The 21,663-nt window shown below is 41.3% G+C and overlaps 1 protein-coding gene and 1 non-coding gene across 2 annotated transcripts in view; both read right to left on the bottom strand.

The window, feature by feature from the left end:
- Positions 1–10,103: 10,103 nt before the first annotated feature.
- LOC124616599 overlaps positions 10,104–21,663 on the bottom strand; it is a 251,901-nt gene continuing 240,341 nt past the window's right edge. The window contains exons 5-7 of the mRNA XM_047144919.1: positions 18,359–18,513; positions 10,310–10,511; positions 10,104–10,235 (exon numbers count right to left, since the gene is read on the bottom strand). Coding sequence (XP_047000875.1) covers positions 10,104–10,235; positions 10,310–10,511; positions 18,359–18,513 — 489 coding nt within the window. The remainder of the gene's footprint in view (positions 10,236–10,309; positions 10,512–18,358; positions 18,514–21,663) is intronic.
- On the bottom strand, positions 17,256–17,330 carry Trnas-cga. Its single transcript has one exon. It is a non-coding gene; the product is annotated as a tRNA-Ser (tRNA).

Below are 21,663 nucleotides of genomic sequence, written 5' to 3'. Positions count from 1 at the left end.
CAGTTTTGTTGGAAAACCGTTATCATACGATGAGAGCAATAGAGAAATTATGGGTAAGGAAATATGTAATTGTGGAATGGGGATGAGCAGTGCTGTACGCAACAGTGTGGAGAAAGAAGTTCACTTAATAAAAAGTGGAAGCTTTTTATGATGTAAAACGGCGCTTGGTTCACAATGTGTGACATGACTTAGAGACAATAGTATCGTTCGTCTACATACCTCAACTAACAAATAAGGCAATATTTTATGCGAGTTAACTCTGATGTTACACTTTTAGCACTTACGACCTTGCCAGTGATGAAACGCATTTCGAAAATAGACAAGATTTGAGAGGAGATTTTGTTTTCGTTTCAGATGGAAGAGATATTCAGAATAAAAAAATTTCAGCCCTACGTAAGTATAGCCTTGTCCCCTCATTCTTTTTGCCTAACGATCAGGATTTACCCTTCATTTCACGTCAGAAACAGAATCAAGAAGAGTGGGAGCATTTTAAGCATCTGCAAGGGAAGCAAGTCATTGATATGAAAAGAGCTATTGATCACTTTGTGAAACCACCTGTGGAGAAAACAGAGAACTGAATTAAGCATGTGTGAATCTGACGCATCCAAAGTTACACATTAGTGCGAGACAGCTACACAGCACCTTGGCATATGGTTGCACTTCGAAAGAAAGTGAAAATTCTACATGAGTTGACTTACAGTCAGCTTTACAACGATGTAATCAAGATTAATAAGTCACAAGCTCAAGACCTTTTCTTGAGGGATGGAAGCTAAAACTTTTCCAACGCACTTATTGCCTGTTAATATTAAGATGGACCGAACTTGGATGTTATTGAATCTGACAATAGTAGTGGACGGAAAGAGAGATTTTTTTCCGTACTATCCATCTCTACCATCACTTAGCAATTTTTGCTGTAGTACTTGATTTATTTTATGTTTATTTATTTATTTATCCTGGTCTGAATAGGTCCTCAGGCAGTCACATCCGACCTGGATTTCACTCATACAGTACCTTTTTTTTGCATGATGGTTACCTAATATATACCGATTTTAATATACCAACTAGAGTTAGAATGATATCTGAAGAGGCAGTGTAAGTAAATTATACTGCCTATGAAGTAATGAAGTTACTACTGACAGCACTTGCACTATGCAGCTGCTGTCACTAATAATGACAACAATAATAATAGTAATGACAATAAAAATAAAAATAATGATGATGGCTGATATAAGAAAAAAGTTATAGGTGTACAAAATAGATGTTTTCTCATATTGTGAGTTCTGGGGAAAGAAAATATAAAGAGGCTGCTCTGACTAAAAATACTAGAAAACGAGGAAGATCAGGTTGGAAAGAATTAAGCAGGAAATGTTGTTCAGTACTCTAAGTAATCCGAAACATTATTCAAGAGCCAGGTTCCAGCTACTGAGAAGGCCGTTGAAAAAGTAGTTGATTGATAGAGCAGACAGAAAGGATTTTGCTATGATGGGAGTGGGTGTTCCTCCCACATTGTTCAAATAAGAGCATTGAGGTCGAAGAGAGTTATGAGGGACAGTGTTCATTGATAAGACAGTAGAGAAGACAGTGGGTATGGAAATCCCTGTGCACCACGCAGTCAAGATAACTGTGCATACGATGCTGAAAACTGATCAAAGAGTCGAACATTAGAAATGTGACACGCATAGGCATTCATAACTAGCCGTGAGCTTTCCTGAGAAGGGCCTCGCATAATAACATCGCTGTAATCAATAACTGGTGCTATAAGTGTTTGTACAAATTTGTTTTAAAGGTCAAGAGGGAAGAGCTTTTTATTTTTTGTAGGGCATTATGAGATGCTGCTGCCTTCTTGCACATTGCAGTTATGTGTTCATTCCAATGCAAATTTTTACTGTTATTCCTCCTAGATTCTTTGCTCAAGGAGGGAAGTTGATATTTGTCCCATTCAGGTTAAAGATGTTTTCCGATATTTCGGGCTGATGAATCTAGAGTGACCAATTGGTAACGTTGGGCTGACCTTCAACCCAATATTCAGCGGCCATTTTAACAGTGCTCACAAGTCGGTATTGAGATCCTCGATACTTGTCTTCAGTTTTATTGGTTTTTGACTCAGATACAACTGAAGGTCACCAACTTGCATGTGGTCTAAGCAGTAAGACAAAACTGATGACACATGATGGACATACAATGAAAAGAGTATAGGACCTTATACCGAACCCTGCGGGCCACCTGATGCTATCTGCCTCCATTGTGAATTAATGGTGCCGGATATGATGCATTGCTGGCGAGACGTCAGGTATGAGACAAACCATCACATTGCACTTGGCGAGGAATTTAGGCTTCTAAGTCTGGGAAGTAAAGTGTCGAAATCGACATTGTCAAAGCCTTTGCTAAAGTATAAGAAGCACATGATAGTCGCCTCTTGTGCTTCCATGACAAGCTACAGGTCATCTGTTATCTTTATTAAGACAGATGTTGCGCTTTGGTGTTTACGTAAGCCTGATTGGTATTCATCTAGTACATTGTTTGTAGTTAGGTAGTTTGTTAGAGGGTGCTGTGGCAGCGTCCATTTGAGGTTACTGCTTGTATGTCCTGTTTCCAGAGGTAAGGGTTATGGTGTGATTGAAAATATCTGTTATAGTTGGCAGTAGTGGGTCAACAATAAGCTTTAACATTTTGACCGTGATGCCATCGCGTCCAGTAGTTGGTGAACTGATACACATGACGGGGTTTTTGATGATGTTGCAAATAACATGCTGAACACAGAATTATTCGTGCCTACAGTCGTTTACCCCCTGAAGTAATCACTGAGTCTCTGTTTCGTTTGTGGTTCAGTTATGGTTGTAGGTAATGTGAAGTACTGGTCCAGTTCGTCAGCTGGGACAGTTGGATCAGCTACAACCTTTACTTTGTCTACACCAGGATCACACAAGATTTTCCACGGGGCAGCTGGTCTGTTTCAGGGCCACACAAGTTTTTTCCATGGGGCAGCTGGCCTGTTTCTATTGTTGGGTGATGTATGGGCATACCTGAGTTTTGCATTTCTCGCACCTTGGCTGACTGTTAGCATATAACATGTAATTCCCTCTCACGTGATAGGTAAATTGTTAAAACTTTACTGAGATGGAATGATCATGAGAGGAGTCATTATTTCACCCTGAACCCAGTTATTGTATGGAGATCTGTGCTGAAAATTTCCTTTCAGTGACAAAACGTAACCTCTACGAACTGCTTACATTATTATTATTAATATTAAACATTTAATTACTGCTTTCATTTAATTATTATTATTATTATTATTATTATTATTACTGATACAAGGAATTAGTTCTTCAATATTCAGTCTCTTTAAGAAAAGACTTAAGGTCTTTGAAATGAATAAATAATCAAACAGATGTCACTAGATGACGTTTATGTTCAGGGGATTGTGCATGGTAGACTAGAGATCTGCTGCTGCACATTGACTGTAAGCTGTACTATTCTAAATGTGTGAATTACTTAGGGACCAAACCGCTGAGGTTATCGGTCCCTAGACTTAACTTAACGCTAAGGACATCACTCACACACATGCCCGAGGGAGGACTCGAACCTCCGGCGGGAGGGGCCGCCTCTGACCGAGCGACCACTGCGCGCGGCTGCACTATTCGAGGTTCGAGCTTCCACAACCCAAAGAAATGTCTCCTAGGCATGCACAAGTATTTGAAAATGTGAAACTATCAGATGGGCAATAATTTACACAATACACACCTTGTTTATGCTGTTTAGAAACTGGTTTATTGGCTTATTATTCTCGCACAAAATCAGAAAATGCCTTTCAATTAAAGATGGCGGTCTCGCAAAAATGCCTTCTCTCTTAAGCCGTAATACATTCTTCCATACTCATTAAGATCAGAAGCTAGACTCCATCTTTTCACAACAGTTGACATAGAACAAAAGCTCTCTTAGTTTGCAGTGAGTAGCGTGCGAGTACGCTTCAAATAATATCTTCAGCCTCGTGTCTTTTACTCTCGCCTGACACGAACCGCTACACATGATATCAATAAAGTATAATAACAGCTATTATGCCATATCTTCGTATTCTCGCCTCAACTTTCTGAAGGAACCATTTCTTTCCACTACATCCTGCGTTTTGATCACGACTTTTGTTTAGTATCGCTATTCACCTAAAGGTCCCTTTGCTGATTTTACAATTTTATTATTATTTTTCGAGCTGACCTGATTTTATGCTCCTCTTCTTCATTCCACTTACTTCAAATTTTGACTCTCATCACTATTTCGAAGAATTTATTATAACTTTACTGTGAATGATGGGATATCCAATACGCTCAGCTTTTCCATGTAAATGATCTGAAAATAATTAAGTTGTCCACTAAATTTGCAATTGGTTTTGTGAGCTACATATTATGTATCACTTTATATTTTCTTCTCTCTAGATTCTTGCCAATTCTAAAAATGTTTATAATTTCTAAATCCTTCATGTACTGTTCTTCTTTATTTATATGTACGTGAAGGCGTAGCTCTAACGTTGTGAAACCGGTAGTACTATCAAAGGATCAAACAAGTGTTTGGGATTTATTTTCAAGAATAACAGAAGCGTCTCACTGGTGATAAAATACGAAATGGAGCAAATAATCACATTTGCAGTGTTTACTGTTATATATTTTACATATAAAAGTGAATATTTATTTGTTTATTTGCCTTGCGTTCCTGCAACATTCATCCTATAACAATGAAACATTTGCGACTTGCGTATGCGACTGCGAAACTTTCTGTGGTGAAAAGGACTACCTACCAGCCGTAAGGATAGGGATGCAAAGTGGCTGACATGAAAGCTTAACTCAGTATCGTCTTGAGCAATTTCGGTCAATTTTCGGATAAAAATGTTGTGGGATAATATACCTTGCCACTCCTACAGGTGGGAAGGTGGGACTAGGGCTCAAAGATGTGTCATGTAAAAATATTACATAACAACCCACATTAATATTAAATTAACAGTTTTCTCGATCGCTAGACTTATTGGTGACAGTTACCATGACATTTTACCCTACACTTGTGGGTAGGGGGTGGAGGTGCAAAGATATATGAGTGTACTTCAGTAACGCCTGCATGAACTTCTACCAAATTCGCACACGTGTTACTTGGTATCTGGCAACATTTACTGTGACAATAAGATAACCACTACGGCTGAAGAAGAGGTTCCAAAAAGCATAGTTCAGAAACACCTAGAGAAATTTCAAAAAAATTTGGTGTAGGACACATTCGCGCAAAAGTACTGTCGGAGTAACTTATACCTACCACTGCTGCAGGTGGACGAGAAGGGGCGACATGTAGAAACATCCGAAGACGATACGTTGGTACTGCGTACCTGTAATTATTTGATTTGGAGTAACAGTATGGAGCGCAGTCTCTCTCTTATTTGCATGAAGAGTAGCACAGCCGAAAATTTATTTGGCTTTACAGAGTATAGAAAGACAAAAAATACGGTGCATCCTAAAGCCCTCGAATAAACTTTTCAAATTTAATTTAACGCATAAAAATCATAGTCTTTTATTTATTTTCTATATGTAAATGTGTCTCCTTCGTATGACTACACATATTAAGAAAGAAAAAGAGGCATTTCAACACATGCCAAGCACAGGTAGTAAATAATAATGATAATAATAATATCCCACAGTTTATCAGGCTATCTATACTGTCTGTGTGAATTTACTCGTAATAGCATAGGTCTTCATTAGTCCCTTTGTTCGCTTTTTTATAAACTTGTAAAAATCAGCGATGAAATTCCTTTCATCATGACAATTGGAGTTAGTGTACTAACATCTACGAAAGGCAGAGAGGCTTCACGGAGGCAATCTTAAGGAAACAACACATTCAGAAAGAAATGTTTCATTACTAATGAATCATCAACACATTCTTCCAGTTCTTTAAAGTGTGTGCTAAAGAGGCAGTTTGTTTCAAAGCTGTTTCAACTTTCTATAAAAATGCCTTCTTAGTAATCATTTGCTTTTTGTTTCAGAGTATCAAAGGATTTTAAGCAGAGTGGAGAACTCTAAAAATGAAGTGAATTGCAGTGGAGTATCTGATGATGTTGTTAAAGATGTACCTTGCATATAAATGTAACAGTTACTCATAGTTTGCACCGAATTTAAGATATGTTTATTTAACCATAGTATAATCAGACATTGTTCTAGAGTTGAGTGCTCTATAAAAGAAGTCATTATTTTATAAATTATTTCATTAACTGAAATTCTTTTTTTGTTTTTAGTTGTTTATATTCAGATATTTAATATTTCATAGCGGCAATTTTAGCAGATGTGTTTGTGAGAGAGAGGACGTTTGAGTGCCGGGCACAAACATTTTGCATTGCAACCACACATCTCTGTCCAATTTTGACGCTGTCTCACTCTTTCCTTCTTGATGTTTAATTGGTATGTTGTCTCCTATGGAAAGCTAATATTTGCGCTAGGCTTAATACGACACACCATTTCAAGACCGCAAACAAGTGAGCTTAGACGAAAATAAAAGTATGCAACTATGCTATCGTTATTTGTAATACAAACAGAAAAAGAGTCACATACATTAGTCGTCTGGTAAATTCCTTGAAAAATCAAAACAACATTATTTTTTCATATAACAAGAAAACAATTTAAATAAGTTCTATGATGGACGTTGTTATTTGACGTCTGTAGTACGTTTAAACGGCATAGATCTTAATTAACAACAGTCTGCAAATCCTGCTGCGTTACAACTGCCAATACTCAATTTCTGTCTACGGAAAGAAAGATAAGATTGCTGTAGTCGTTAAAAAAGTTCTGTAATAAAAAGTGTCGACGATAAAACACCTCAGTGAATAAGACAGGCAGTGCATAGAGTAGGTTATGCATAACAGTCAATGTATTATGGAGACACACTGCTCTTCCTCCTTAACAGGGAGCGTTTATCAACTTAATGGTCTGTTGCAGCAGCGGCAAATAAATCTCGACACTGAGTTGGCAAATTAATGTGTTTACTCGCACCAACCCCATTGCGAATATACTTTTTTAAATGTTGTCGACTTTGTATGATACTGTTGTCGCACCCAGCACGTAAAAAAAAGTTTCGTAATTGGATAAACACTTAAGAGAAGTTTAACTCGAATAAAGTGGATTCAAGAGCAGGCTCCCTCTGTTTTTCCACACTTTTCTCACGAAAAGAGAGTCATAAATAAATGTAAATAACGTACCTGCTGTCTCGCGTGCTAATACTCAGTCAATTCCCTGTGTGATGATATATATTTTTTTCTTCGGAACTGCTGCGATGTTGAGTTTTCATAAATGTGTACTATGTTGTTCACAAAGATGTGTTTTCAAACTTCCTAAGTGAGGAATGTATATAGATATCTTGTGAAAATATAGCACAACATACATACGAAAAACATCAGATCTTTATTATAAAAATAGTACAACTTCTCTATACACATGAGTTCTGTTTTGTTAACAGAATTAAAAAACGATTATGTGAGTAAAAAAAGTAAAAATGATTAGTTTATATTGTTGTACAAATTCCAGTGAAGTATTAATACTATGACAGAGTAAAAATAACTTATTTACAGGTAGTTACAGGTACAAGTATCACCTCTCAACCTTAAATATACTGTCCCCACCTACACATTTGAATGTCCTCCTACGTTATGTGCATCGTCCGAACTTAACATACGCTGCCTATGCTTACGTTACACATGATGAAAAATATTTAAAATCATGATAAATGAAAAGATTATGTAACATGTGATGAAAGGTTCCCCGATTGCAAATTGAATCTTACTACTATACAAACAAGAAGACTAGGAGTTGTGAAAACAATGGTTGACTCATTTTTCAGAATTTGGGATAGTAAGTTACAGACATTGCAGGGAAAAAAAGAGAAAAAGACACATCAAGCAGATATTACTACAGAATGCACGGAACGCCATACTTTCAATGAAAGTGTTTCATTGATGTTCATTTTATTCCCGTCTATTAATGGCAGGTATCAGTACTTTAAACCATGATAGATAAACGATAATTCATTTATGTAAAAGGAGAATCTAGATATTCATCACAACCATTATTCACATCCCAGAAAAAGTACATTTAATGGTTGTGTTTGGTTTTGAATTTCATAAGTCAGCTTCAGGCATGCATTTGTGGGTTTTGAAGAACTTTGCAGAGCACTGTCTTGTCATCTGATGCTGTTACGGGCAAGGCTTTCACAGCCGTTGATGAATGAAAATTACTTACTGAAGACGAAATTGTTCCAATTAGGAATGCTTAATTTTAGTGAAATCATTGCTCTGAGGGTGATGACTATTACTTCCCAGATAATATAATAGATAAGGAATAGAAACACTAAATATTCAGAACATGTTAAATTCGTGCCAGCATAAAGATGATCCCCGAATGAGAAGGAAATCAAAAGCGACATAATTTTCTAAATAAGTGTTTGCTACAGTCTGCTTCGCATTAATTTGCTCCTACACAGACCACAGTCAAGTTACATGTTTTAGAAATGGTGTAACTGACTGAATGACATTTAATTCTCAAGACCACTCTATGTAGTATGATGCTATAGAAAAAAACGTCTTTGTAATATTAAATGAAGTTAATGTGTTATGAAAAAGACTTGGAATATGTCACAGTACCCAGAAATGTCGATAAATATGGGTAACTAAAAGGAACTTTTACCTGGTCTGAAATGCTGTAATTTAGTTGAAAACGATGTATCTAAAGAGGTTAGAAAATGTTCTGATTATGCCTTGCTGATAATTAAATACCGCTGTGGTAAAAAAATTCGTCATACCGTCTGTTGGTTGCAAATTGTTGCTCCAACAACCAGATTTCCTATGAGAAACTAAAGGGGAGCTGGTACAATAGGCTGGTTCACAGTAATCTAGTAATTTAATCCAGTGGCCAGTAATTCATTCCAGTCTCCTTCCCACGATATTTTAATGTTCTCATTGATTTTGCTACTAAGCAGTTGAGAATGTAGTGGGATATTTACGCTGAGCAACACACAAACCACAAGAATCGTGTTGCACGTAAATAGTGACAAACTCAAATGGCATGTCTCCATTACAACAATCCGTGATTGCCGATCCATAAATGCGAGAGAGATAACTGTTAGGGAAGACCTGAATGAAGAGGAGTTACTGGTGGACTTAGAAAACTTAGAATGTGCTCCTACCCGACCAAGTCTGGTCATTCGGTGAGTTGGTGTAAGTGTAAATATGAAGGGCTTTTTTCAGTAGCGGCACAAGTCCATTTTTGTTCATTCTGAGGTACAGAGTCCTAAAGTTAAATGAGCGCTGAAAAATCTGCAGTTGAGATACCAGAAATATTCAAGCATATGGCTTCTTGCTAGAGATGAACCTTTCTTTCTGTTTGTTTGGACCATTAATGTCAGAAGCATTATCGACAGAAAAGTGGAGGTAATGGACTTGTACGATTATTGAAATAAGCCCTTCATATTGTAGTCTCCACTTGTACAATGCGTGAAGAGACTGTATCCTCACCTGGCACCTTATTTATGTATATTTACCATCCATATATTCATTGCATGTGATGAGTATAGAGTAAGCTGTTTGGAGCAATAAATAACCACTTTCCTGTTTAGCCATCCCAACGAAAAGAAATGAATTTCAGTGATAACGACGATTTACAGTTATAGATAACGATCGGTAGGACAAAGTCAAAACTACTCGTATAATCAAATAATGAAAGATATCGGAAAGGTTATCTTATACTGCAACATGTGCCAAGAAAATATCACCAGACAGGATGGCACTTGATTACAGATGGGGGGCGGGGGAGAAAGAAAAGCTGGGCCAGAAAACATTTTATGCACCTTAAGGTAGGCAACCCAAGTTATATCAGCCACTCAGTAAGTGGATGATATAAGTAAGTTTTGTTGGTACACGAAATACTTTGCACCTCAGCTATATTTTGCCCATCCTGTTTAACGGAGGGAAGCACACGCATGATAATTTCTGAATCGAAAGTTAAACAAATAATTTCGCCGAGCCACTGGGATAAATAAGTGTGTTGGGGAACATTTGGCCACTGAGTCACAGGCGACTGGATTTAATGAACTGGCTAGTGTGAACCAGCGGTATGTAGCGTGTCTCTCACGCTGCAGCCGAAACACTGCACGACTCGCAGCCACGGCGGTGACGGTTTCCGCGATTGGTCAGTCGGTCTGTCGCGGCGGCCCGCGCCGCCCCTCAGCTGCAGACCCCGCCAGGTCACTCCTTGGCGCCGGAGGCGGCTGCGGCGGCGGCGGCGGCAGCGGACGACGCGGCCACGTCGAGCGCGTCGTCGTCGTCGATCTGCTGCGAGGGCACGATGGGAGGCTTGAAGCCGCCGTACTCGATGCACAGCTTGCGCAGCTGGCCGCGCTGGTAGGCCGGTGGCCTCCGGCGGCCGGACTTCTGGCCGGGGGCAGGACCGCGCGCCGAGTAGTAGTTGGGGGTGGGCCGCAGGCGCTGCCGCGGCACGCCGTACCTGCGGTAAGCGAACAGCCCGCTCTGCGTGCCTAGTTTTCCTTTTTTCATGGCAGTTCGGTCATAAAGGGTGTCTGAAAAGACTTTCCCTGATTACATAAATTGATAACTCAGGCTGGAAGTAAGATACAAATACGAAACATGTATCGAATTGCTTACAACTATCAAAGTCTTATTTCTGTTTTAGGTTCGCAGTACGTAAGTAGTGGATGAGGTGCAGTGCCTAAGAAGCCATGTTAACCGATCAGGAGAAGGCACAGTGTGTCCTGTGGGTGGTACCATGAGACACGATCACAAACCACAGTGCAGAGACACTTGCAGATAACATTTGGAAGGAATCCACCTGACGTCAAGAACATTAAAGCCTAGTAGGAGAAGTTCAAGAACACAGGATCGGTTGCTGACCTTCCGAGGTCTGGTCGACTAAGAACCTCAGCAGACAGGGTGGAAGCTGTAAGGCAGTCTTTTCTGCGAAGTCCGAAGAAATCGGTGCTCAGGGCCTCACGTGAATTACAGACGCCAAAAAGCTCTCTCCATGACATTTTACACAAACGTTTATTGTTTCGTGCATACAAAGTGCAAATCGTTCAGGCCTTGTTGCCCAGTGACTGTGCACGTCGATATGACTTTGATGTCGAAATGTATCACGTATTGAGGACGATGATGGTCATCTCAGACGAATTGCCTTTCCCGACGAAGCGACCTTTTTTTGCCAGTGGAGTAGTAAATCGCCATAATGTGTGCACTTGGGGTTCACAACCCTCCTGGCGAGGTCATGGAGTGCACCAGAGGCAGTCCAAAGATGAAAGTTTGGTGCGCCCTATTGTACGATCGAATTATCGGGCCATTCTTCTTCGCTGAGGCTACCATCAGATCTGCAGTGTATCTGGACATGTTGCAACTGTATGCTGTTCCTCAGCTGCTTCAGTATCACCCCGATGTCTTGTTTCAGCAAGACGGTGCACTGCCTCATCGGGGTTTGGACGTCCGTGCCTATCTCGATATGACCTTTCCTGGGCGATGGATTGGTCGTGATGGACCAACAGTTTGGCCTCCACGCTCTCCTGACATAACCCTATTAGGCTTCTTTTTATGGGGTTATGTCAAGGACGAGGTCTACCAAACACGTGTACCAGATCTTGAAACCCTGCGGCAACGGGTAATCACAGTCGTTGAATCGATCCCTCCAGTGCTGTTGGCTAATGTGTGGACGGAAATTGAATATCGCCTAGATGTGCTACGTGCTACCAAGGCTGCTCATGTGGAAGTTCACTGTTGTGTGAAAAAAACTTTGATAGTTTGTAAACAAATAGACACCAGTTTCATATTTGTACCTTACTTCTAACCTGAGTTATCAAATTATGTAATCAGTGAAAGACTTTTCGGACACCCTGTATCTTACAGTTAACAGTTATTTTGGTGACCGTGACAGGACAGGTCATTTAATTGCCTCTTCTGTTAATAATCTGTTCAAAAATTTATTGCTTTTGAAATTCAAGTACTTATACGTAAACTTAAGAGGTCGCTCTCGGAACAAAAGCAGTTACAATGGAGCCGGGACCTGGCAGTAGCTTCGTTAGAAAGTTTTGTATGACATTGCAGTGTCTGTGTTCTCCCGAATGAGGATGCAATTTTGCATCACACATGCATGTATGTCCGAACGAACAGGCACTGCGGCAACTACAACTGTTAGAAATACATGATATTTAGTAGCAGTTGCGGATATACAGGGTGGCCCATTGATAGTGACCAGCCCAAATATCTCACGAAATAAGCATCAAACGAAAAAACTACAAAGAACAAAACTCGTCTAGCTTGAAGGGAGAAAGCAGATGGCGCTATGGTTGGCCCGCTAGATGGCGCTTCCATAGGTCAAACGGATGTCAACTGCGTTTTTTTAAAATAGGAACCCCCATTTTTTATTACATATTCGTGTAGTACGTAAAGAAATATGAATGTTTTAGTTGCACCACTTTTTTCGCTTTGTGATAGATGGCGCTGTAATGGTCACAAACGCATAAGCACGTGGTATCACGTAACGTTCCGCCAGTGAGGCCGGTATTTCCTTCGTGATCCATTACCGTTGTTAAAATAGACCGTTTACCAACTGCGGAAAAGGTCTATATTGTGTTGATGTATGGCTATTGTGATCAATATGCCCAACGGGCGTGTGCTATGTATGCTCCTCGGTATCCCGGACGACATCATCCAAGTGTCCGGACCGTTCGCCGGATAGTTACGTTATTTAAGGAAACAGGAAGTGTTCAGCCACATGTGAAACGTCAACCACGACCTGCAGCAAATGATGATGCACAAGTAGGTGTTTTAGTTCCTGTTGCGGCTAAACCGCACATCAGTAGCAGACAAATTGCGCTACAATTGGGAATCTAAAAGACGTCGGTGTTGAGAATGCTACATCAACATCGATTGCACCCGTACCATATTTCTAAGCACCAGGAATTGCATGGCGACGACTTTGAACGTCGTGTACAGTTCAGCCATTGTGCACAAGAGAAATTACGGTACGATGACAGATTTTTTGCACGCGTTCTATTTAGCGACGAAGCGTCATTCACCAACAGCGGTAACGTCAACCGGCATAATATGCACTATTGGGCAACGGAAAATCCACGATGTCTGCGACAAGTGGAACATCAGCGACCTTGGCGGGTTAATGTATGGTGCGACATTATGGGACGAAGGATAATTGGCCCCCATTTTATCGATGGCAATGTGGTGCAATGTATGCTGATTTCCTACGTAATGTTCTACCGATGTTTCTACAAGATGTTTCGCTGCATGACAGAATGGCGATGTAATATGATGGATGTCTGGCACATAGCTCGCTTGCGGTTGAAGCGGTATTGAAAAGCATGTTTCATGACAGGTGGATTGGTCGTCGAAGCACCATACCATGGCCCGCACGTTCACCGGATCTGACGTCTCCGGATATCTTTCTGTGGGGAAAGTTGAAGGATATTTGCTATCATGATTCACTGACAACGTCTGACAACATGCGTCAGCGCATTGTCAATGCATGTGCGAACATTACAGAAGGCGAACTACTCGCTGTTGAGAGGAATGTCGTTACACGTATCGCCAAATGTACTGAGGTTGACAGACATCATTTTGAGCATTTATTGCATTAATGTGGTATTTACAGGTAATCACGCTGTAACAGCATGCGTTCTCAGAAATGATAAGTTCACAAAGGTACATGTATCACATTGGAGCAACTGAAATAAAATGTTCAAACGTGCCTACGTTCTGTATTTTAATTTAAAAAACCTACCTGTTACCAACTGTTCGTCTAAAATTGTGAGCCATATGTTTCTGACTATTATAGCGCCATCTGTCACAAAGCGAAAAAAGTGGTCCAACTAAAACATTCATATTTCTTTTCGTACTAGACGAATATGTAATAAAAATGGGGGTTCCTATTTATAAAAGCACAGTTGATATCCGTTTGACCTATGGCAGTGCCATATAGCGGGCCAACAACAGCGCCATCTGGTTTCCTCCTTCAAGCTAGATAAGTTTCGTTCTTTGTAGTTTTTTCGTTTGACGCTTATTTCATGAGATATTTGGCCCGGTCACGATCAATGTTCCACCCTGAAGAAAACCAAAATTAAGGAATTTAATAAGGGAATGATTTCTCTCCAGAATCAGTGAGGAGTGGAATGTATGGAAAACACTGGCTATAAGGAGGGACAGGATGACATAACATGTGCTGAGACATCAAGAGATTGCTCTTGGTGCTGCATGGAGCTGAAGAGGGTGTAAACTTGTAGGCAAGGCAGTGACTATCCAACAAATAACTGCGAACGTTATTTTAAGTGTTACACTGACTGCCTCATCCACACCGAAACGACATAATTTTATGTTTCTTCACCGCGACGCGATGAAAGAAGTGGTCAGCTCTGGCAGTATTGGCATGTTGTATTCTGCTAGTGTCTTCGGTTGGAATTATTCCTACATGAAGTTGCGTGCCTCCCAGCAGATCACTAGACGTCAGACTTAGAGCATGGGTCAGTAATGCAAACCGGAAGTAGAGCTGGCATTCGGCATGGAATATCGAAATTATGCTGCTGACCTAAATACCAGGTTTGCTTTTAGTCCCGACCCATCCTATATGTGTAAAACTACGCATATATTAAGCGCTGCAGCGTATGGTTTCGGCGGCAGAGAGTGCAGTATGATTGCACTTATCCCTGTATACTGCATACACTATGATATCAAAAGTATCCGTGGCGCCCTCCATCGGTAATGCTGGAATTCAACGTGGTGTTGGTCGACCTTAAGCCTTGATGACAGCTTCCACTTGCTCAGGCATACGTTCAGTCAGATGCCGGAAGGTTTCTTGGGGAATGGCAGCCCATTCTTCACGGAGCGCTGTACTGACGACAGATATCAAAATCGGTCGGTGAGGTCTGGCACGAAGAAGGCGTTCCAAGACACCCCAAAAGATTCAGATCAGGACTCTGTGCAGGCCAGTTCAATACAGGGATGTTATTGTCATGCGTTATGAATGGGTGTTCTATCGTGTTGAAAGATACAATCGCCATCCCCGAATTGCTCTTCAACAGTGGGAAGCAAGAGGGTGCTTAGTAGGCCTGTGCTGTGATAGTGCCACGCAAAACAACAAAGGGTGAGAGCCCCCTCAATGCCTCCATGAAAAACACGACCACACCATAACACCACTGCCTCCGAATTTTACCGCTGGCACTACACACGCTGGCAGATGACGTTCACCGGGCATTCTTCATACCCACACCCTACCATGGGATCGCCACATTGTGTACCGTGATTCATCACTTCACATAACGTTTGTACACTGTTCAATCGTCCAACTTTTACGCTCCCTACACCAAGCGAGGCGTCATTTGGCATTTACTGGCGTCATGTACGGCTTATGAGCAGCCATCCGACCATGAAATCCACGTTTTCTCACCTCCCGCCTAACTGGCATAGTACTTTCAGTGGATCCTGATGCAGTTTGGAATTCCTGTGTGATGGTCTGGTTAGATGTCTGCCTATTACACATTACTACCCTCTTCAACTGTTGGCGGTCTCTGTCAGTCGACAGACGATGTCGGACTGTACGCTTTTGTGCTGTACGTGTCCCTTCACGTTTCCACTTCACTATCACATCAGAAACAGTGGAGCTAGGGGTGTTTAAGAGTGTGGAAATCTCGCGTACAGACGTATGACACAAGTGACACTCAATCACCGGACCACGTCCATGACTTCCGCGGAGCGCCCCATTCTGCTCTCTCACGATGTCTGATGAGTAATGAGGTCACTGATATGGAGTACCTGGCAGTAGGTGGCAGTAAAATGCACCTACTATGAAAAACGTATGTATTATTGGGTGTCCGGATACTTTTGATCACATAGTGTATATAGTAACGAGTTCCGACAGCTTTGAGCAACTGAAACGCCGGAGCCGGCCTTTCATTCTTGTAACGTAATGGATACTTCGTGTTGATACTGCAACCAGTCGCTTTATAATACTTTTAGAAAGAAGACTGGAAGTTTTTTTTAATAACCATTTATTGCGGCGTTGCAATATCAATACAATGCATCTGATATTTGAACCACTTCCACAACGGATAGGTTACGTTTTTGTATCTACATTGCCGAAAAAAAAAATAGTACACCTGGAAAGACGGCGTCGATTTTGATACGATGACGGTATATGCCACCTGGGAATAGTAGACGTAATGCCAACAGTTTCAACCTAGTCCGCCAAAAGACGGCGTATTGGCATAGCTGCCAGGGAGTCATCTATGTCTGCCCTTTATTATGGAATATCAAAGGTGGAAGACTTAGAGTGGTGCAGAGTGTGAAGTAAGCAGGTAATCATGTCATGGAAATGCATTCGTGCTTCCTACAGCCACCTGAGTAAGCTTGAAAGGGGTCAAATTGTGGCCGAACTGGTGGGATGGTGCTTTCGGAGAACTGCCAAACAAGTTGGACGTGCTGCGTAAGTTGTGCAACGATCAGTGATAACGAGAACATTCTCACATCTGTAGATGAGGTTCTGAACGTCCACGCATCACAGACGCTTACCAGGATCGTCGTATTGTAAGGGCAGCAGTGGTAGATCGTACAGCTACCACAGCACAGACATGTGGGACCCGACATGCACCCCTCTAGCCCGTCACGCTACAGCATCGATGTTCACGGCTCGACTGCTGCCGTCAGAGTATCACTTGGAATGGCGAGCTGCGGTCTTCAGCGCTGAAAACAGATTCTGCGGCAGGAAAGTAGTGGTGATTTGCGGGCAAGACGTAGACTTGGTGAGGGCTGTCTCGTGGAGTGCATTCGTCCAAGACACACTGGCCACACCCCAGGTCTTATGGAGTGGGCTGGGAAGAGCTACACCTTTCGTCCACCTCTGGTGTTTCTGGAGAGGATGTTGAGGTCGAGGCACATGCAAGATGTTTGTTAGACCCGTTCTTTCAACGTTCTTGCAACAAAAAATGGCTCTGAGCACTATGGTACTTAACATCTATGGTCATCAGTCCCCTAGGACTGAGAACTACTTGAACTTAACTAACCTAAGGACAGCACACAACACCCAGTCATCACGAGGCAGAGAAAATCCCTGACCCCGCCGGGAATCGAACCCGGGAACCCGGGCGTGGGAAGGAAGAACTCTACCGCACGACCACGAGCTGCGGACAAATTTCTTTTTCTTGCAACAGGTCAGAGATGAAACTTTCTGGCAGATTAAAACTGTGTGCCGGGCCGAGACTCGAACTCGGGACCTTTGCCTTTCGCGGGCAACTGCTCTACCAACTGAGCTACCCAAGCACGACTCACGCCCCCTCCACAAAGCTGTACTTCTGCCAGTACCCCGTCTCCTACCTTCCAAACTTTACAGAAGCTCTCCTGCGAACCTTGCAGGAAGTTTCATATCAACACACACACCGCTGCAGAGTGAAAATGTCATTCTGGGAACATCCCCCAGGCCGTGGCTAAGTCATGTCTCCGCAGTATCCTTTCTTTCAGGAGTGCTAGTTCTGCAAGGTTCGCAGGAGAGCTTCTGTAAAGTTTGGAAGGTAAGAGACGAGGTACTGGTAGAAGTAGTCGTGAGGACTGGGGGTGAGTCGTGCTTTGGTAGCTCAGTTGATAGAGCACTTGTCCGCGAAAGGCAAAGGTCCCGAGTTCGAGCCTCGGCCCGGCACACAGTTTTAATCTGCCAGGAAGTTTCATATCAGCGCACACTCCGCTGCAGAGTGAAAATCTCATTCAGGTCAGAGATGTATTGTTCCATCAGGATTGCCTGTGAAACTCAACGTGCTTTCCAAAGACGCGCATCAACTTCCCTGACCAGCACGATCTCAAGAATTGTCTCCAACTGAGCACGTTTTGGAGGTGATGGAACGAGAAGTGATTCGTGTGACTCGTCCATCAAAAACTCTTACACATCTAAGTGAACAGGTCGAGCAGGCGTACCATAACGTGTCCTAGGACAGTATTCGCCATCTGTACAATACACTGGATGCCAGAGTCATCGCCTTTATAAGCCTCCAATGGAGACTACACCACATACTAATATGGGTGTTTCAGCATTGGTCGATACCTGGTTCCTCACAACAGCTTGTGCTACTGATCTGTAAATGTAATCATTTCATCTACTCCATATGCAGTGTTGTAACAGTAAATCTTGAGTGAAAGTGTATACTAAGTTTTTTCCGGTAGTGTATTTTGTGGTTTCGAAGGACAATAAATTAATTGTTTGAAAGTACTCAGTCCTGGTAAAATTATCCTCCACGTAATGCAATATTTCAAAGAACTAGTCTCAGACGACTGCTTTAGGCTTTCATCTCGCTTTCTCACCTCTCTCCCCTAAAGTCAGCGTGTCCGTGGTACAGCTCCGCCAGGCCGAAGTTGATGGCCTTAGGAGCGCCTGCCCTGGTCGGAAACAGCGTCTGGTACTCCCTGTACGGGAGGTGTGTCAACGGTGGAAGTGGCAACAGTTGCTGAAGCGGCACCTGAAACAAGAAATGAAATTTCACAATGTCGGCACTCGCAGTCTACTTTCAATCAAGTCATATTGTCAGTGGCTTTCAACACATCGTCATTGGACATTGTTGACTATAAACTAAACTCAGTGAATGCTTCTCGATGAGAATTTAAATTACAAATGCAACACTCTGAGCTTCGACCAGCTATTCGCTTCCTTTGTTTTGGAAATATTTTCTGTGACGTATTTTAGATATCTTGTTTCTTATTACATTATAATTAGATATCTGATCAAATAGTTCTTAACGTATTTGTACATTACAGTTTTTTGGTTATTTTCAGGATCAAAACTTAACGCGAAGATTTCAAGGGTTCGATATGCAGTTTCGCTCGATCCTTTTCACATTCGTGTCACCATAAAATTGTGTTTGGTTTCTCTATACTGTGCATGATTTCGTGATGTTAACATTCGCGAGATATCTCACATATGTATTTCGTATTTTCGTTAGTGCATTTTTAAAAACGCGTATTTACGCTGTGTGTTTACTATCCGTTATGTTTCCAACTGCAACTGTGCGTTTTTGTCTTCTTATTTGCATTTATTGTGCTGTCCGTATGCAGTTCAGTTTTTCGTTGTTTTTTGAAGTTGTTCTTGTTGTGTGTGTGTGTGTGTGTGTGTGTGTGTGTGTGTGCGTGTGCCTGTTTTGTGGACAGGTATCCCTCCATTAAGTGTAATGTACGTAAATCAAAAGAAATGTACGTCTTTGATCTCTTTCCATGTCTGAGAAACTCTTCTCATCGTAACACGGCAATGTCGGTCTGATGTAAAAAACTTCTCGATTTGTGACAGTTAATCTTGATATATTTAATTTCATGCCTTTTCACGAAAGGGATTCTTTTTTATTTTATGGTCAGTTAATATTGATATATTTACTACGTTAATATTGATATATTTAATTTCATGCCTTCTCACGAAAGGGATTCTTTTTTATTTTATGGTCAGTTTCAGTGCTATGTAATCTTTATAAACTAAACATGAGAAATGAATTCGTTATAACCGAATATTGTCTAAAACACAATTTTGTAACTTTTGTGTAGAGGAAACACTGGCAATGTTATGCACTGTACAGGGTGATTCAAAAAGAATACCACAACTTTAAAAATGTGTATTTAATGAGAGAAACATAATATAACCTTCTGTTGTACATCATTACAAAGAGTATTTAAAAAGTTTTTTTTTCACTCAAAAACAAGTTCAGAGATGTTCAATATGGCCCCCTCCAGACACTCGAGCAATATCAACCCAATACTCGTTCCACACTCTCTGTAGCATATCAGGCGTAACAGTTTGGATAGCTGCTGTTATTTCTCGTTTCAAATCATCAATGGTGGCTGGGAGAGGTGGCCGAAACACCATATCCTTAACATGCCCCCATAAGAAAAAATCGCAGGGGGTAAGATCAGGGCTTCTTGGAGGCCAGTGATGAAGTGCTCTGTCACGGGCTGCCTGGTGGCCGATACATCGCCTCGGGTAGTTGACGTTCAGGTAGTTACGGACAGATATGTGCCAGTGTGGTGGCGCTCCATCCTGCTGAATTGTTGTGCTTCTTGTTCGAGCTGAGGGAACAGCCAATTCTCTAACATCTCCAGATACTGTAGTCCAGTTACAGTAGCACCTTCGAAGAAAAAGGGACCAAAAACTTTATTGGCTGAAATGGCACAGAAAACGTTCACCTTAGGCGAGTCACGTTCATACTGAGTTGTTTCCCGCGGATTCTCAGTGCCCCATATACAGACATTGTGACGGTTGACTTCCCGTTAGTGTGGAAAGTTGCTTCATCACTAAACACAATCTTTGAAACGAAAGATTCATGTGTTTCCATTTGAGCAAGGATAAAATCACAGAAATCGATTCTTTTAATCTTATCAGCTGCAGACAATGCTTGAACCAATTTCAGACGATAAGGTTTCATAACTAACCTTTTTCGTAGGACTCTCCATACAGTTGATTGTGGAATTTGCAGCTCTCTGCTAGATCTGCCAGTCGATTTTCCTGGGCTGCGAACAAACGCTTGCTGGATGCGTGCTACATTTTCATCACTCGTTCTCGGCCGTCCAGAACTTTTCCCTTTGCACAAACACCCATTCTCTGTAAACTGTTTATACCAACGTTTAATACACCACCTATCAGGAGGTTTAACACCATACTTCGTTCGAAATTCACGCTGAACAACTGTCGTCGATTCACTTCTGCTGTACTCAATAACACAAAAAGCTTTCTGTTGAGCGGTCGCCATCTTAGCATCAACTGACGCTGACGCCTAGTCAACAGCACCTCAAGCGAACAAACGTACAACTAAATGAAACTTTATAGCTCCCTTAATTCGCCGACAGATAGTGCTTAGCTCTGCCTTTTGTCGTTGCAAAGTTTTAAATTCCTAAAGTTGTGGTATTCTTTTTGAATCACCCTGTATATCATATCGAATCACTGAAAACGTCTGAGTGATTAAAAGAATCTCTTTGGAGTGCTAACGATATCTGATAACAGCGAACCGTAGGAAGATGTGCAGTTGCGAATAAGTAAGGATAGTAATGTGAGTGGCTCTGGCGTAGCGAAAATCTGTGCAGCAATTTCTTGCGGCTGCAAGAGACACTGCAGGCTCCAACGGCTACAGTACACTGAAGACTTGTAATGAGGTTTCAGAGTAAATAAGGAAGAGTACTGCATCTAGAGACGAGACGTTATAATTGTTGTCGCCGTGCTTCTACTTCGAACCTGCAGCATCAATAAATGTTAGATCAAACACGTCAGACTCTTAGGTTTTTAAAACAGTTTTGAGTGTTTTGGAGAAGATCACCTTTCTGGGAATTTTAATTTCAATGCCATATTCGACATTCTTACCTGGAACAGGACCCATGTCCTATTCTCCTGTGTTCCTACTGTAACGTTATGAATGAAAAATTTTATTAATGTAAAATAAAAACTTTGCCATCAAGTAAAATTAAATTTTCCTCGAGTTGAAATTCATACAGTTGCTAATTAATTAAAGTCATTAAATACATTTTTAGCTACAACAATAACGATTAACTTCTAAAATCTATATTTAAGAGACCAGAAACCAGTGAAATGGCACATCATAGGAAATTTTACTTTTTATTTAACTGTACTAATTACTTTT

The sequence above is a fragment of the Schistocerca americana genome, chromosome 5 (genome assembly GCF_021461395.2).
Source record: "Schistocerca americana isolate TAMUIC-IGC-003095 chromosome 5, iqSchAmer2.1, whole genome shotgun sequence".
Taxonomy (NCBI): domain Eukaryota; kingdom Metazoa; phylum Arthropoda; class Insecta; order Orthoptera; family Acrididae; genus Schistocerca; species Schistocerca americana.
Note: the sequence above shows the minus strand (reverse complement) of the source record. Positions and strands in the feature narration are given on the sequence as shown.